Source organism: Xenopus tropicalis, chromosome 1, assembly GCF_000004195.4.
Source record: "Xenopus tropicalis strain Nigerian chromosome 1, UCB_Xtro_10.0, whole genome shotgun sequence".
Taxonomy (NCBI): Eukaryota; Metazoa; Chordata; class Amphibia; order Anura; family Pipidae; genus Xenopus; species Xenopus tropicalis.
This window is the reverse complement of record NC_030677.2, coordinates 101,278,286-101,296,642: the sequence shown is the minus strand read 5'-3', so window position 1 is coordinate 101,296,642 and position 18,357 is coordinate 101,278,286. Positions and strand designations below refer to the sequence as shown.

Below are 18,357 nucleotides of genomic sequence, written 5' to 3'. Positions count from 1 at the left end.
CAACATTTAAACAGGAACGCATCTCTCCTTAATAAAGATATAATAGGGTATTATTCTAATTACATACAGTAATGAGATACTTCCACGTAATAATATGCAAGAAAAGATTTCACCATATGCATTTCTATTTTAGACCTAGTGACACATTGGTATATAATATATATATACACACACACACACACTAAATGTCATACCTGTACTAGACAGTAAGGTATTTATGGCTTAATTTGTTGGCTTCCTGTCAATTGAACTAAGGCGATATGGCGAAGGAAGGAGCTGCATCCACTAAGCGACGTTCGATTGATCGAGCCTAGCCCGACTGCTTCCTATACAGAAGGAACGCTAGGCTCGATCAATCGATCGTTGCATAGTGGTTGCTGCTCCTTCCTTCGCCATATCGCCTTAGTTCAATTGACAGGAAGCCAAGTTTTAGCAGGTATTTTCTATTAAAGCATTTAAAATACTAAGTGGTTTGCAGGATAGGACAGTTTTTTGTGCAGGGTAGAATAGTTTTACTTAAAAAATTTTAGTGTTACTTTTCCTTTAATAGTAAGGCTGCAGCATCCCCCAAAACTCTTACATTTCCTTCTCCTCCTGTAACCGACTTGACCCCCTCCCTCAGGATTTTGGCTTATGGGCATGCTCAGTTCTTCTCATATCTAAAATCTCATCTGTCTGCTCCTATTTTTCTTCGGAGCTCAGCTCAAATAAAGTAGAACTTCTACATTCTTGAAGAAATTTACACTGAATGAGGGTCTTGTGTGTATGCGGTTTGCAGATTTAAATGTACATGACAATGTGTCAGAGGAAAAACAGCCCCTGGGTGAAAGTTGCCATTTGTTTTAAGAAAATGTGATGGTGCTAGCAAAGAGTACAAATGATACCATTTGGGTGAGGGAGACGTGCCCAACTTATATACATGGTAGGAAAATGTAGGCTTTACATGTGCCTTAAAGGGTATGTTCACCTTTAAATTTACTTTTAATAATATAACAATTTGCAATTGGTCCTTTATTTTGTATTTTTCCAGTTTACCTTTTAGTTCAACGGGCAGTGGTTTAAAAAAGACAAATATGAATTGGAGAGGGTTTGAGCAGAAAGATAAAGGAATACAAATTAATAAAATTGTAAGCTCGCAAAGCATTGGTTTTTGGCTTCCAAGATCTGTGCCCCCCCATTTGAAACCTTAAATATGTAGGATTGGAAGGAAAACAGTGTGCAAACTAACTAATGAAGGCCAAATGCAAAGTTGATAGGCAGAGACTACCCCATTAGGCTGCCAGTTATTCAACTCCTCCTCCACCTCATGCCATGCTGAAGTGAAAGTTTCTCCATATATATAAAAAAAAAAAAAAAAAAAAAAAAAAACTCATTACAGACCCAAAATGCAGATGTTCTTTACAAATTTTATTTTACAAACAGAAAACCAAGATCTTGTCTGGATTCACAGATGGCCCACTATCCAGCGATAGTACATACTGAAGTTTTTTCTTCTATGTAAAGAAAGCCAAGGACCTGTAGAGAAAGTGAAAGTATAAAAAATGATTTTAGCTTGGTTGGGCTCCAATGATCAGTCCGAAAATGGTGATGGCACACTTCATATTACAATTTGATGCAACTTTACATCCACACTTAACCTGGTGTTTACATGTACATCCATATAGACACTCCTAGTATTAAACAAAAATGGCACTAAGGTATGCTAACAGTACAAGGTGTTTCATCTGTGCATTAAACACATTCTGTACATTGCTGGTATCTGGTGGAATGAAGACAGCAGCATTCATGGAACTGTCGGTAATTGCTCAGAAGGGGGGCATTAGGGGACTTTGTTTACTATTAAGAATGAGGACAAGTAGGAGAGTGTTCTGGATGCCAGCAGTGGACAGAACACACTGGTGGACAAAAAAAAAAAACATAAAATGAACTGAATTTAGCAGCATGCATTATGAAACTCTATAGCGAGTTAAAAACTCGAAACTAGGAGAGAATAATTTACATAAGGTCTTGAATAAGGCTGATCACTGGGAAAAAAAAAAAAAAAAAAAAGTGAATTTTTTTTACCAGGTGAGAATCAACGTAATCTCCTAGCTTCTCGCTCAGATTCCAGCAGAGTCAGGACATCCCCCTCTCTAACTGGTCCCTTAACATTACGAATGATGGAACGGTTGCTGTCATCCATGAACTCAACACGGACCTGTTAAAATACAGAAGTGTTCATCCCAAAAAAATTCCCACACACCTAAGACAGAAGATTGCATAAAACCATATTAAAAAAAAAAAAAAAAAAACACTTTCAGTACTAAAGCAGAAAGGGTGCTCTACAGTTGGCAAACCAACACCCTTGATCAGAACTGGCCAAGTTACTGCTGTTTACAACCCCCCCATGCTGTCACTCACCTGCCCGCTAGCTTTAAGCCTTTCCCATGATCATGTTTTGGACAACTCACTTCACTGTACCACTTGTCTCAAATGCCAGCCAAAACAAAATGGGGCTAATATAGCAAGACATATAGACAATACGATAATGAAATTTAATCTTACCTGGGTACACTGACCCTGAGAACCTGTGCGTCCCAAGACTTTTGTTACCTGCAGAAAAAAAAAAGAAACTTCAGAGGGAGGCATAATAGCACATCCGTAAAGCGTCCACAAAGTGCAACAAGTAGGCATTCAGAGAAAATTTTTTTTTTTTTTTTTTTTTTTTGAGATGTCATGTTAGATGGAACTAGAAAAAAATCTGCATGACCATATACTCAAACTTAAATGAGAGCAATAACACTGAACCCTGCACACAAAATACACTTCATAAGATGTTGACACTTCATGTTACAATACTAAATATAAGGAAAAACACCAAAAAACAATGCCAAAAACAAACTAATCTTAATGCAGCACTGGATTGGAGTGTGCAGGGTCCACTGGGGCTGCTACCCCAGGGGCCCCAACCATTCACCCACTAACTTTGCTGCAATAAGGGGAGGGCAGCCACAATACTTGCAGGTAGGGATTGGGTCTGGGTTGGTGGGGCCCCACCAGGTTTTTTCCCCAGTGTCCAGCCCAGTCCAACCATGTTGCATATCACCTCACAGAAGGCTGAAAGTACTATCAATGAGGATTATTATTTAAAAGAATAAAAATTATAGCTATATGGGTCACTAATTCACTTGCCCAGTGGTTCTCAAATTGTGAACCTGGTCATTAAAGGGGTGCCCAATGTGGTGAATGGGTGGTCAATGAAGGATTCCCACCAGTTGTAAAGTTTGTTTGATGGGAAAACTTCTGATTTACAATCATAAGGGTGAATCATTTAAAAATAAAGCATTAGTTAAACCCAATGCACACACCAACTGTCAAATAGCCTTAAACAAAGATCTGCCCAGTTGGTTGTATCTCCAAATGAATAGATCCAAGGCCAGATCAGTGTTTCAAAACTTAAGACAGGCAAGCACAGCCAGGTGTAACCAGATACAGTGAGCTTTGGTAGAACACTCATCTATTTGCACTTAATGAATATTTGGCTGCCTAGTTCCCCCCTCAAATCACATGAGCCAAAGCCAGGAACCCACAGACGTGTATGTGCCATAAATAACAGATCTTGTAGATTGTAAGCTCTTTTGGGCAGGGCCCTCTTCACCTCTTGTATCGGTTATTGATTGCTTTATATGTTACTCTGTATGTCCAATGTATGTAACCCACTTATTGTTCAGCGCTGCGGAATATGTTGGCGCTTTATAAATAAATGTTAATGTAAATGCCAAAAGAGGAAAAAGGCCTCAACCTAAAAGTGTGCCATCATTTCATCTGTGTATAGTTTAATAATATGGTCAGAGAACCCCACTTAATTCAGGAAATGGGTATAAATAAGTGTATAGCCTCAGTTCCAAGAATATCTAGGCAAATACACAACAGAAATCCCACACTGACCATAAGGCTTGGTTTTTAAATAGATGGCTATAGACACATGTACAGACACGTCCATTAAGCATTTAAAGAAATGGAATGGCCATAGTGCATTTACTTTGCACCGCAACTAAAACACAAAATATAAACATGTTGCGATAGACAGTATTATTAAGAACCTTATCATAAGTCGATCATGAATACCAACAGCAGTAAAAGCCAGCTGCTCCAGAGAGACTATACACAAACGGGTTCTCGTAGCCCTCTCAGACATACAGTGTTACTCTACCGGGCCACAAGCAGAAATGGAGTTTCTATTCAGAGCTGCCGAATCGCTGGTGTGGCTAGTAGCAATGCACCAGTGCCGCTGGTTAGACTTGCACCAACGTACCACACATTTCTTGCAGTCTCAAGCAGTTCAGCATTACATTTTGGCACCTCCATCAACATCAATAGAGGCATGTTACACCCATGCATAGGCCTGTGATTAAGCCCAAAAGCTCATCGTAACACCCCTTTCACCAATACAGACAACTCAAAACGCATCTCTGGGGTTACCGCCTGCTCTTACACCCCGACCCTAAGCACCCCATATCTGTTTTACCCCATAATTACCCGGGCAAGCTTGATAGGCTGCACGCGGCTGGCTTCCATGATGGCGGTAGGAGGCAGAGAGAGGGTCACGTGGTGCAGTCAACGTTTTTTATAGCCTTTGTCAGTCGGCGAATTTTAGGACAAGATTAGTCTCCTTGTATAGCAAAATACCAGCAGATTCTAAATCTCTAAGTAGTCCTATAAAATTAGTTGTTATATTTATTCAACAGCAAATAAATAACCAAAGTAGGTGTGTCACTAAATGAGACCGGCGAGCATATCTTGCGTCATATCCGTGGGGCTGGGCTTGACGTAAGGGTTTCCTGAATCCACATAAGGCCATATTTAATAATGGCAAAGGATCGAAGCTTTCTCTGCCATTTTTGAAACTGGCGTGTTTTAGCCGACGGGTGATGATTTTTTAATCATTAAAAAATGACTGTAATTACAAAAACATATTAATGATGCAGTTTGCGGGTTTATTCATTTAATACGGTCGACTTATCACGCTTACAGCAGCGTCTTTATAAGGCATCAAGGGTGCACGGCCTGTGCTTTCATTAGAACAGCTCACAGCTCCTCCCCTGCCCTTGACAACGAAGATGGCGAGCGCAACCAAATTCATCCAGAGGTTAAGGAACTTGGCGTCAGGGGTAACGCTATTAAATCTGTTTCTGTTTGCTTGTATACTCTGCGGGTATAGTCTTGTCCCAGCAGAGCGTTTCATATTTTCATTATTGTCCTCTTTCATAAACATAATTGTTTGTAACAGTTTGACAGCAAGTCCCGCTCCTACACATACGAAGTCCCCTAGAAGAGGGCAGTTTATGAAAATGACATAATTTACATTAGAATGGAAGATAAGCTTGGACTTCCCAGCAATTTAAGGAATAACAAGTCTAATATCCCTACAGTTTGCAGCACTACACAATTTTTTTTAATAGATTTCCTACTTAACAATTATGCTATGGTACCCCTGGCATTTCTGAGCATTATGAAAGTCTGAAGGACTTTTCTGTTGCCAGGTGAGCATTTTTGTGCCACAGTATGCCTATCATCATTCCATGTGGCAATCAGGAAACTTTCCAATTAATGACATTAGGAGCAGTGGCTAAAGGGGCATTTTGACCTAATAAATACAAGTTTCTAAACAGGACACGATGGGGCCCATTGACTAAACCATGATTAAGTATTTTTGAGAAAAATTCATATTTTTTCTATCTTATAGAACATTTCGTAATGTCCACCATAAATGACTACGAAAATTTTGTTTTTCATTCAAGCTTTGGTATTGTGACTATCTTTTCGCCAGGTTGGGTCTGTAGAGTGCCATGGAGTTTGAGTCCTATGGAAGGCTTCCAAAATCATACATTTTGTTTAAAAGCCAGAAAGGTTTTCGCACTGTTTACGAACATCGGTTCCGAAAATGTAGTGACTTTCGGAAACCAACCACAATCTTTTCATATGGGCGATAAATGAATTTTTGTGACATTTCCGAACATCAGAAATGATTGTGGTTACTCCGAACAAAAAAAATTGTGGTTTAGTAAATGGGCCCCTAAGTGTGCCTCTTCCGAGTATTTCTTTTCTCGTTAAAGCTTTACTATTATTTCTCATCAGTATTAAGGTTTTTTTTTTCTTCTTAATTTCTGTAGTCAGCAAGGCTGGGCCTGAGACACCAGAATCTAATTATTATGGAATAAAGTGTGTGTTTTAATGGGATCACTTAAAATTGGAAAGTGTGCATTTTCTGATGATGATCACCTATTAGGATGACCTGCAGATTTAAATCAGTGGCAAGTAATCCATGCTGGGTAAAGTTTGAATTCTCACAAGAAATACAGTTGTTCTATAAAAGAATTGTATAATTGTACAGATTTCTTGTTCTGTGTGTCAAACCCTATTTTTAACTGTTCTACAGAAAAAAAGCTCAGTTCTTTGTGCTATATTGAAGCACAAGGAGTAGCAAATGCACTAGTTACCATTTTCAGTAATGCGAGGCCTAAATCATAAAAAGTTACGGGCATATTAAAGTAATGGGCATATGGGCATATTTATGAAATAAAACCCCTGAGGTGGCCATACACAGTGCGATCGCCAAACGAGCGACTCATCTCCTGATATCAGTCTGCTACCAAAGAACATGTGTACACAAAAGAAGACTGTATGACTGTATTTATATAGGCCTTTCTGATATATGTAGGTCAAGATATATATTTGCTTTTTGGATGAAATAAAAAGTTTGTTACATATGTAATTTAGTTTTCTTTGTTGCTTATTTTTTGGTAGAAAGATCTTCAGGCAAAACTACAGCTTCGTTACACTGAAATTTCAAAGAGGTGAGTAACAGAGATTCAATCAGTGATCATTTTCTATAGATTTTTGGGAATTATTCATAACAAATGCAGTTTTGAATTCCAACCCTTATTTTTTTTTTCTAGATGCTTTTTGTGAAAGTGTTTCTGTGGGGGTTATTTGTCAAAAATTTCCATTTTTTTTCCCAAATAGAACCCTCGTGACTTATTAAAGAAAACAAACAGAAAAACTCCCCAGAAAAAAATGTCAAGTAAAAGCTGGGCATGTTATATGGAAGCCAAAGGGAATAGTCTCAATTAATGTAATTTATGTATTCCTTTTCCCAGTTCTGTAAACATTAGATATTTTCAGTTTCATTGAAAATGAGTGGAACAATATGATTCCCGCTGGCGTCCAATGTTTTTTCCCCACAAAAAAAAATGCAAACTCTACTATTTAACCTCCCCAAATCACAAATAACTAAAGGTGGCCATACACGCACCGATATTATCGTACGAAACCTCGTTTCGTACGATAATCGGTGCGTGTATGGCATGTCAGCGAGCCGACCGATATCGCAGGAAGCTGCTGATATCGGTCGACTCGCCGATCGGCCAGGTTAGAAAATTTTGATCGGGCGCCATAGAAGGCGCCTGACCAAAATTCTCCCTTCAGAGCTGAATTGGCAGAAGGAGGTAGAAATCCTATTGTTTCTACCTCCTTACCTGCCGATTCAGCCCTGAATGGTGTGTGGCGGATCTGACGATGTTTCGTGCGACCGACGGTCGTACGAAACATCGTGAGATCGCCACGTGTATGGCCAGCTTAACACTGTCTAAGAAAAATGCAGTTAAGGCTGATGGCAGACATGGCGTAGGGCTGATATTTTCGGCAAACGTAAAACACTTGGCGAAAATACAGCCCTACACCTGCTACTTGTGCCTGCACCCGAATGAATGAGATACGCTCGGGTGCAGGCACATGTAGCCAATATACGCATGAAAACGCAAGACTTTGCATTATCTTGCGTTTTCATGCGTATATCGGCTACATGTGCCTGCACCCGAGCGTATCTCATTCATTCGGGTGCAGGCTCAAGTAGCAGGCGTAGGGCTGTATTTTCACCAAGCGTTTTTTCCACTTGCTGAAAATATCAGCCCTACACCACTTCTGGCATCACACTAAGGAGTTCACCTTCCAAACATTTCGCCTTTCCCATTCTCTGCCCTGGTGATGAAATTACAATACACAGGCATAGGCGATGTTTTATCGAGGACCGCATCAATAAGCTGATGTGGTCCCCGATCAGATGGAAAATCAAACCTGCTCATTTGAGATGTGGACAATTTTAGGCCAGATATTGATCAGATAGGCCCATTGGGGGTGCCCATACACAGGCAGATAAGAAGCTGAATTGGTCTGAAGGACCAGAATTGGCGGCTGAAATCTGCCCGTGCATGGCCACCTTTAGGCCAGCAGTACAGGATGGGACCAGTGCCCTTTGTGGCTTAAGCCCTATGAGGAGTCTATTGAACAAAGTTTCAGTTGCGTACAACTGCATAACTATGCTGTTATCACCACAGATAAAGACTGGAAATAGTTTGCTTGCCTTTCTAAAAATATCTTGCTGTCTTGAAGACCTTGTACTAACTCCTTAAACCTTCTATTATTGTTTTTTTTTTTTTTTTTTTTTTCAGGACTCAGCCACCCCCAAATTTGCCTGTTGGCCCTAGTCACAAGTTAGCAGACAACTACTATTGCACAAGAGATGGGAGAAGAGAATCCTACCCTCCCCTTGTTATAATGTCTCCATACAAGGCTCTGCCTTCTGGAGGTCAGGCTTCAGGGTCAGTAAATTTATCCAGGGCACCTTGTTTCCTTTATGATGTAGTTTATCTATTGAAAATTGTTGTCTGTAGATAAAATTACAAATGACAAATGGTAATAAATGGAAACCTCCTATGGGAATCCTGGATTTTAAATCTAACAAAACGTTTAAAGCCTTAAAAATGTAAAAAAACAAAAAGGATACTCTTCAGCACATAGATCATCAATATATTCAGATTTGCATGAATTAATCAAGCTTTGTTTGTGTCTCTTTGGAATTATTTTATCCAAAGAGACGGGTGGTCACTGTGAATTGTAAAAAACTAATAGCTAATCTATTTAGTTTGTCAAGAGGAATATTCTTAAAACCTATGCCAAATGTGAACAGATTGCATTAGCAATAGAAAACCGGTGGTCACAAGACAAAATTCATTGACAGGAAATTTTCAGCCTCAAAAAATACCACAAAATTGAATCCAAGCTCTGCTGTATGAGCTTCATAATGCTGCCAATCTGCAGTCCACCCGCTGCTGCAATTGTCCCACAGTCTCTCTTGCAAACTGTAAAGGTGGTGGATCTTTAAAGGGATTCAGTCATGGTTTTTATGGTGTAGTTTTTATTTCTAAAAAACACTGAGTACATTGCAAATAATTCACTCTACTTTTAAAATGTTATTCTTATTTCTCCTGCTCAGTGTAACTGGAGTTGTTTTACTATTGAGTGCAAATCTCATATCTACCATTAGGTGGGGCACTGGTCCTGTATAAAAGCACTCTGCCTTCAGCCTACATCTTTTATATGGTCATGGAACTCCTCGGTGACTTATAATATCCTTATAAAATGTTGCGTTCCTACATCAGCACATACTGTTTATAAACTAGAGCCTGCCACTCACGGCTGCTGCTCCTCCCTCACAGCTCTAGCCCCCTCCGGTCTAATTTCCTGGCTCAGCTCTTCGTTAGCAAGGCATACTCCTCTTGTCTCACTCCCTTCCAGCTACAGCCCCTCTTTACATCTGCCCCTTCATGTCCACTCTGGTTGCCTTACATGATGCCTCTCCGTTCTCCCTTTCCACTTCACACGGTTCCTCTCCAGTCTCACTACCCCTCCCACCCACTGTCTTAAGTTTTGCTGCCTGCACCTCATCCACTCTTCCACCCACCAGTTCAAGTCTCTCTCTTTAAGCAACTGATAACGTCACCCATGACAGACCTGGTGCTGCCTGTGGCCTCATGCTTTTATATGGTCACATAACTCCTCGATGATATAATATCTTTATAAATTATAGTAGGGGGTTTGGTACATTATCCACTATATAAATAGTGCTTAGTGATGTGTCCATGACCATAGAAAGGCATGAGCCCAAAGGGCAAGTGTTTTTATACAGGTCATGGAATGTACAATGTATTATATATTGTTAAGCATGTATGTTCATGTTTCTACATTGTTTTTGCCTGTGTCTCCATGGGAATTATGGAATAACTTTTTTTAAGGCTTCTACTTCTTCAATAAATATGCTTTTTCTTCATTAGACAAAATCTAGCATTGTATTATTGGTAATATTATATCTACAATCCTGTGCATATACTGTACTTCTGTGTACTTTGTATTCTCTTATAGTAAAGAATGTGTGTAAGGTGCAATAAAAGCTCATAACCCACAGGCAGATAAGGCAGGTATATATCAGTGTGTAAAGGTGGCTATAAAGGAGCAGATAAAAGCTGTTGACTTAAAGTAGAACTAAACCCTAACAACGAATATGGCTAGAAATGCCATATTTTATATAATAAACTGACTGGACTGGCTTAAAGTTTCAGCATCTCTATAGTAGTAATGATACAGGTCTTTTCAGTTGTCACAGTAGCTCCCTATCTTGGATTCTGTTAGAACTGTCCGGGACAGTGCACATGCCCAGTGCGCTCTAAGCAGCTGTTGAGAGGCTGAGCTTAGGGGTTGTTGCAAATTATCAAACAGAAAGTGAGATATGTCTGTCATATGAACGGATTCTAAAGGGTTAATTATTCAGTTCTGATGCAGTTGCCCTGGTTTCAGATCTGTCATTTAATGTGAATCGGAATGAATTTTACTGTTACATTTATATTCTATTCATGCAGTATATTTTGAGTTGGCCCTTAAGCTCAGTAACTGACAGCAGCACATGAGCATATGCCTTGGGCTGGTACAAAAGCCCAAAACATAATGTACAACATTTCTGCCCTACTTCTTTAGTTAGGCTTCAGTTCTCCTTTAAGGTGGCCATGCATGCTACATTATGATGCTTCACATGACCTTTGGTCGTAGGAAATATTGTTTTTTCACCCTACTGACCTTAAGAGCTGAATCGTCAGATATGCAGGTAAAAACAAAGTAATTCTTACCCATATCTGTTGATTCAGCATTAACATTTACGATGTTCGGGCACCTTCAATCGGACATTAGAATGGGATCCAGAGGCTCAGGAGCTTAGTCTCCCTCAGGCAACAAAGCACCCTGTCTGTCATCTTCTTAAAGGGCCCAATAACCCTCAAATTGTTTTCTCCACTAGAGGAGCTGGCAGGTTGAGGAAAACAATAGCTTTTTTTAAAAAAAAAAAAAAAAAAAAAAATAGCCCCCTGCCAGCGCTAGGCTTCCCACACCAGGAAGGAGGTCTCGGTGATGGCAGCCATGTTGAGACACTCACATGCGCATAATGAGCCAGTGGCACACCTTGCTCATTATGTGCATGCGTGTGACATAGAAGGATGAATTGTACCCACTGCTCCTACATCAAGCTCATGCACATAATGAGTGAGCAGGGATATGTACTTATTATGCGTATGCGCAGCAAACAACATGGCTGCCTAGCAATGTCAGGGGCTGTATTTTTTTTATTTGAAACAAATAAAATGCACCTATCACCTTCTAAGTCAGGGGTCCCCTTAACTGTATATGAAACAATGATTAAAATTCTGTTTACAAAGATGAGTACTTATATTTGTTTTTTGTTTCTTTCCTTATAGCACTGAGACAGCAATAGCAAAAGCAGCAAGAAACGCAGTGACTCCTGGGTCTCCTCCTCCCAAAATGGAATTATCTAAAGATGAACCATATCTCTGAGTTAAATATGGAAGACTGTTTAGCAAATACACTTTAATGTATATAGAAATTTGCCTGCATAAATAAAGAATTTCTTCCCACAAATCCATTTTTAAATTAGTGTGTGTTTATACAAAATCCAAGCTGCCTTTGTAAACAAAAAAAGTCCAATCTAATTAAATACATTAAAGGACATTTTACATACATGAGGAAACCCTAACATAAAATGTCTATTTTACTTCAACCAATCACAACCAGTAAGCAATACTGTAGTCTGATTTTGATTTGCAATATGTACAGTACATATATTTATGAGCTAGTCAACTGGGGCTCTGCTGCCATGAGGTGAGTTGAAAAACTAGCCTCAGACGGCAGCACCCTACAAGTTACCAGTGGTGGCAAAAAGCCACTCCCAGTTACTTAAAGAGATGAAATTCAGTTTTTAAATTGGAATTTTGGCTCTTCTAATGCAGAGAGCGCAATTGTGCGTTCTCTGCATTAGTGATGCAGCCCTTGGCCTGCTCCAGTACTAAAAAAAGTAAGGACGGGGAGCAAGGGGGTGGTGGCATTGGCTAGTCTGCTAGTAACTCTACATACATTGGTGTACATTATGAAAAAAGGTGAGCCTATAATAAATATATGCTTCATTTCCTCCTCAAGCTAGAATGCTTAGAATAAATCCTAGTATTGCTGGATATTATTCTAATCAATTTTTCAGTGTTCATTTTTATTATGCCTTTTACATTTTTTTTTTTTTTACTTCTGTATTCTGCTATTTTCTACGCTACAAATGAACATGAAGTTTGACCTCTTAAACTAATAAACAAATTGACTGTGCTAAAAAGCAGTTTCTAATCTATCAAAAGTATTTCATAAGTTACCGCCACCCCCAGGCATAGATAGCACTACAATTTGAATTAACCCTTGTTACGCCTCATGTTAAGCTGGCCATACACGCACCGATGATATTGTACGAAACCTCGTTTATTACGATATTCGGTGCGTGTATGGCAAGTCGGTGAGTCGACCGATATCGCAGGAGGCTGCTGATATCGGCCGACTCACCGATCGGGCCGGTTAAAAGATTTTGATCGGGTGCCATAGAAGGCGCCTGAGCAAAATCTGCCGTCAGGGCTGAATCGGCAGAAGGAGGTAGAAATCCTATTGTTTCTACCTCTTTATCTGCCGTTTCAGTCCTGAACGGACCCGATGGTAGCACGAAAGATCTAAAATCGCCATGTGTGTGGCCACCTTTAGTCAGTAGATCTAATGTATGATATAAACTGATTTAAGAGGGATAATGATGGCTAAATTAGTTAACTCTCCATACAATAAGGCATTTTTATCACTTATTCAATGATAATTATTGGCAATAGAAAGACCTATATTTAAATCCTGAAGGATTATATGTCCCTAAGCACTGAGATCAACATTTTAATTGATGTTATGTGTGATTTCTTTTGGATAATAATAACATAAAATATAAAAAATAATAATATAAAGCTAATAAAAGATATGTTTTAATTTTGATTTAAAATACCACACCTGGAGTAATTACAGGTACAGGACCAGTTATCCAGAATGCTTGGAACCTGGGGTTTTCCGTGTTAGGGTTTTACCGATTATTAGGACCCCGGGCTCTCTTGTTAATGTGAACCCTTCATTCCGGATAAGGGATTTTTCTGTTTTTGATAACTTAAGTTTGTTAAAAATAATTTAAATATTGAATAAACCCAATAGGACTGTTTTGCCTCTGATAAGGAATAATTAGATCTTAGTTGGGATCAAGTACAAGGTACTGTTTTATTATTACAGAGAAAAAGGAAATCAGTTTTAAAAACTAGAATTATTTGCTTATAATGGAGTTTATGGGAGATGGCCTTTCTGTAATTCAGAATTTCTGGATAATGGGTTTCCGGATAAGTGATCCCATACCTGTATTTCACATGATTATATATGGTCCCAATTTAGCTTCGCTGTGTGCTGTTCATGTAACAAGGCCATTACTTATCAGGGAAGGTATTTTTTTTTTAATATATATATATTTCTCAAAAAGTAAACTAATATCTCATTTACTCAATATTCAATATAGCTTTACACGTGAATATTTCCACATATTTTATTCCTGTGTGGACTATGTGACATTTTTACTCCTCTGGGAGTCTCTCTTTTTATGTTGTTTTTGAAGCTGTCAGCATGTCCATTTCATCTTTTTTTAATCAGTTTTTAGGCAGTGTAATGAAATTGGTTGGTCAGGGTAATGCAACTAAAAATGTTTCTGCTCTTATATCTGAATGTGTGCTTAGTGGCATTCCATCTTCTTTGATGTTCATTAAAGGAAAACTATAACCCCAGAAAGAATACTTAACCAACAAATAGTTTATATGTTGTGAAATGGCCTATTAAAGAATCTTGCCAAACTGGAAAATATATATATATATATACATATACATATATATCAATAAATATTGGCCTTTTATATAATTTACCTTGAGCCACCATTTAGGGAAGGGCTGTGTGCTCCCTCAGAGATCACATGACTAGAAATAGTGCAGCTCTAACTGTAACAGGAAGAAACGTGGAAGCAAAAGGCAGAACTCTAACCATTAATTGGCTGATCGGGCCTAGCATGTATGTGTGCCTTGACTTTGTCTGCACTGTGAATCCAAGGATCCTAGGAGGTGGCCCTTAATTCATAAAATGGCTATTTTCTATTTAGGAGTACCCAATAACACATACTACTAAAAAGTATTTTTATGAAAATGGTTTATTTAGATAAAGCAGGGTTTTACATATGAGCTTGTTTATGCACTATATTTTTATAAACACCTACATTGTTTGCGGGTAGAGTTTTAAGTTTAAGTTAAAAATGGGCCAACATAAGTTTATTTCCTGCATGAGTACAGCATTACATTGTGTAAAACATTTCCTCTCCCTGCACTTTTACAAGCTATAAATGAGTGATATTACCTGAGTGACACATGCAACTTAATGGTTTCCTTACCTTGAAACCAAAGTTTAGTGCAAACAGACCCATGCTTGGTATATACTTACATTATGTGCATGTTAAAATGCATGGAAAAGAGCTAATGCACATCAGGATAAGGAAAGACAAAATAATAAAGGTTTATTCAAAATTTTGTGTAACAAGTGTGAGAAGTATATATTACTGCAATGCTCTATTATAGTCTCCTGGTAGGGAATTGCTGCTTCCCTTCCCATCAATTTGCAGTCTTTTTTACGCAGAATGCAGCATTTTCTTCCATAATTTAAGCGTCAGGCATGAGGGTTGCATCTGACAAAACACACACAATGTGCTCATTTTGAGGACTCAGGCACAACTGCAATTGAAAATGACATCTGTGTGTAATTCTTTAGATGTAAGCGCGCTAAGCATACTGACGCAGCCTGACACGGGAACCCTGTAGCCCTTTGAGGGCACAGTGACTTGCACGTTACATTGATCAAATTACACAGTGACTACCAACATCAAATTGCAGTGATCCATGCAAGGAAAAGCACTAAATGAACAGTAGTTACTCCCACTATTAAATGGCACATTAACTCACAATATCAAATTGAAAAGTTAAACACTTTTCCTTCCTTAGCTTCTTACCAATTTCTATTCTACCATCCTCTTTTCACAGTGTTTTTGTCCCTTCCCTCTTTACTCTTCTGCTCTCTACTACTTCTTCACTCTTCCCATTACTATCAGTACCTTAGCTGCAGTCCCATTGTATCAAATTTCTTTTCTTTCTTTAAAATCCTTTCTTTTCTCTCTTTCCACTCTGCCAACACTACTCTATGCTTCTCTAACCATCACCTCTCCACACATCTCTTCCATTTTTTTTCTTCCCCCGCCATGGCCTCTTTCCTCCCTACTCCCCATTTTCCTTTTTTTCGCTGGCAATTCCCTTCTTCCCCTTACATTCCCATGTACTTCCTTTCCTATCAACTACCTGCTCCACTTTTTTTTCTTTACTGCACTTATGAAAGCCTTAATGCTACCTTATCACTACCTCACTACTTCATAAGTCCATCTCAGCCCCACTTCTGTCCCCCACGCCCATGTTCCAGTCGCTCCACCCTCTCTCAAGTCAACCTTCTGCAGTGTGTAGCTCTCTCCCTTTACATATTCACAATAGAAGTTCAGCCCGATTCCTTTATAAGCAGCATGCAACACTCCCCCCTCATTGGGCTTGTTACATTGTAAATGTGTTATAACCCAGACATAGGGTGGGCTACCTTGCACCGTAACAACCGCCCCCCTAAAAATCATATCAGTGTATTGTTTGGCGTTGTGACTCAGCAAAACCCGTGCCCTTGCCGTGCCATAGATAAAAACACTCTCATGCAGGCGTGCCTTGCCTTATCTGAATGAGTGTGCGCCTTGTAAAGTTGTTTTATAGCAAGAAGACGAGTTCTTCACAAACTCAATGAATCCGAGTTCTGCCGGTTCTTAAATGGCGCCCATGAGGAGAATGCTAGGCACCTCAGTGTTTCTATGTGCCGCTGTCTTGTCCTCTGTTCAGGCTGGGAAGATTCTTGTAGTACCAGTAGAGGCAAGTCACTGGATCAATATAAAGATACTAATGATGGAGCTGGTTCAGAAAGGACACGAGCTGACAGTCCTCAGGCCCTCGAACAGTTTCTACATCGAAGAGTATTCAGAGGACTTCCGTGTTATAAATGTGTCAATGGCGGAAAATCAAGCGATGAGCAGGGACAAGTTTGAGAAGTACGCTCTAGAATTTGTCTTCACAATTGCTCTATCCAAACATTCCTCTCCTTTCTCTTTAGCTTGGAATTTCATTCAGACCGTCCTGTCAGGGACACAGATTGTGTCCGTTGCAGTAAGTGCACTTTTTGAAAACAATAACATTATGAATGAACTGAGAAATACTAGATTCGATTTGGTCCTGGCTGACCCCTATAATATTGCGGGGCCAATGCTGGCTCACCACCTGAAGCTCCCCATGGTATTTTTTGGAAGATGGATGCCCACAGAAGATATCCATTTTGTTACAGCACCTTCACCCTTGTCCTATGTACCTGTTATAAATTCTAGGCAGACAGATAAGATGTATTTTTCAGAAAGGGTGACTAACGTTCTCCTTTTTTCCATGTATTATGTGGCTAGTCACTTGCTGATCTACCCAGTCTATGATAAATTATGTCAACTCTACCTCCACACAGATGTTGGATTGTTAGAGATGTATAAGAAGGCTGATATATATCTCATGAAAGTAGATTTTGTTTTTGAGTTCCCACGACCAATAATGCCAAATGCGGTGTATATAGGTGGATTTCAGTGCAAGCCAACTAAGCCACTTCCACATCACTTGCAACAATTCATGGATGGCGCTAGTCAGGGAGTGGTAGTCTTTTCCATGGTAACACTTGCGAAGTATCTGCCTTACAACATAGCCCGAGAAATTGCCGCAGGCTTAGCACGACTACCGGAAAAAGTAATCTGGCGTTATTCTGGAGAAAAACTAGACACACTAGGAAATAACACATTGATTGCAGATTGGATACCCCAAAATGACATTCTAGGCCACCCTAATACAAAAGCATTTTTAGCCCATGGTGGAGAAAACGGTGTCTATGAAGCTATATACCATGGAGTCCCCATAGTTGGTATTCCACTTTTTGGTGATCAGTTTGAGAACATTCTACGATTGAAGACAAAAGGAGCTGCCATCTTGTTAGAAAATCTGGCAGATATTTATTCAGAGGAAATTTTCAGTGCAGTGCGCCTAATAATAGATGATCCTTCCTATGGTGCTGCAATGAAACACCTCTCCAAGCTGCATCGAGACACCCCAATAGCACCACTAAATGCTGCAGTATTTTGGACAGAGTTTACTATGCGCCATGGAGGAGCGGGCCATCTGCAGGCTGTAGGCAACAATCTGCCGTGGTACCAGTACTATCTTTTAGATGTTATTGCATTTCTTGCTTTCATAGCTATTATTTGTATCTCTTTACTATACAAGTTCTTAAAAGCTATTTTCAGAAAATGCTGCTCAAGGAAGAAGAAGAACAAGAGAGACTAAATTAGATCTTAACATTCAGTTACTGTAATCCATATTTTCCCTTTTGCCTGCTACTGACACTGCACAGCAATTACTACCAATCTTATATTACCGCAGGTTTTTTGAAATACAAAATAAAACCAACAAAAACCTTGGTTCCGTATTGTTTATTGTAAAATAGTTATATGACACAGCACCATATCCTGAACGTAAAGGGGTAGTTTACCTTTATTTATCATGCTAAAAGGGGTGAACTGCCCCTTAAAGAATAAGTTAAAAAAAAAATTTTCTATGCGTAAAATTACTCTAAACAGCCTCCAGAATCACCTACCTTTGTCCCAGCATTCTCTCTGACCTGGTTCCTCAGTCAGAAGGTATTTTTTTTTCGTTGCTTCCTTGTGCAGAGTGAAGCCCCACCCCCACTTCCTGTTCAGTTCTCTCTTCAATTCGACGAGGTTGTCGGAGTGGGGAGCCTGCTGCGCATGCCTGGAGGCAGCAGGAGCCAGTCTGTGCATTAGCCGTTTTTTTTTTTATGAGAGACCTGAACAGGAAGTCGGGGCGGGGCTTCACTCTGCACAAAGGAATTTAACTATAACACAAATTAATTTTTTTGGTTATATTTTAA

General features: G+C 39.4%; 2 protein-coding genes and 1 pseudogene across 2 annotated transcripts; 2 read left to right on the top strand and 1 right to left on the bottom strand.

Moving 5' to 3' along the window:
* Positions 1-1,397: 1,397 nt before the first annotated feature.
* rps28p9 (ribosomal protein S28 pseudogene 9) lies at positions 1,398-4,564 on the bottom strand. Its single transcript, NM_001016950.2, has 4 exons — positions 4,519-4,564; positions 2,545-2,592; positions 2,065-2,197; positions 1,398-1,515 (listed from the first exon to the last, which is right to left on the bottom strand). Exons 1-3 carry the CDS (start codon positions 4,555-4,557, stop codon positions 2,075-2,077), a joined length of 210 nt encoding a protein of 69 aa, NP_001016950.1. The 5' UTR covers positions 4,558-4,564; the 3' UTR covers positions 1,398-1,515; positions 2,065-2,074.
* Positions 4,565-4,880: 316 nt separating this feature from the next.
* On the top strand, positions 4,881-11,803 carry ndufa7 (NADH:ubiquinone oxidoreductase subunit A7). The gene is made up of 4 exons (XM_004911009.4): positions 4,881-5,150; positions 6,787-6,836; positions 8,490-8,639; positions 11,619-11,803. The coding sequence occupies exons 1-4, from the start codon at positions 5,100-5,102 to the stop codon at positions 11,713-11,715; spliced, it is 348 nt and encodes a 115-aa protein (XP_004911066.1). The 5' UTR covers positions 4,881-5,099; the 3' UTR covers positions 11,716-11,803.
* Positions 11,804-15,944: 4,141 nt separating this feature from the next.
* LOC101734108 lies at positions 15,945-17,887 on the top strand (annotated as a pseudogene).
* Positions 17,888-18,357: the final 470 nt, after the last annotated feature.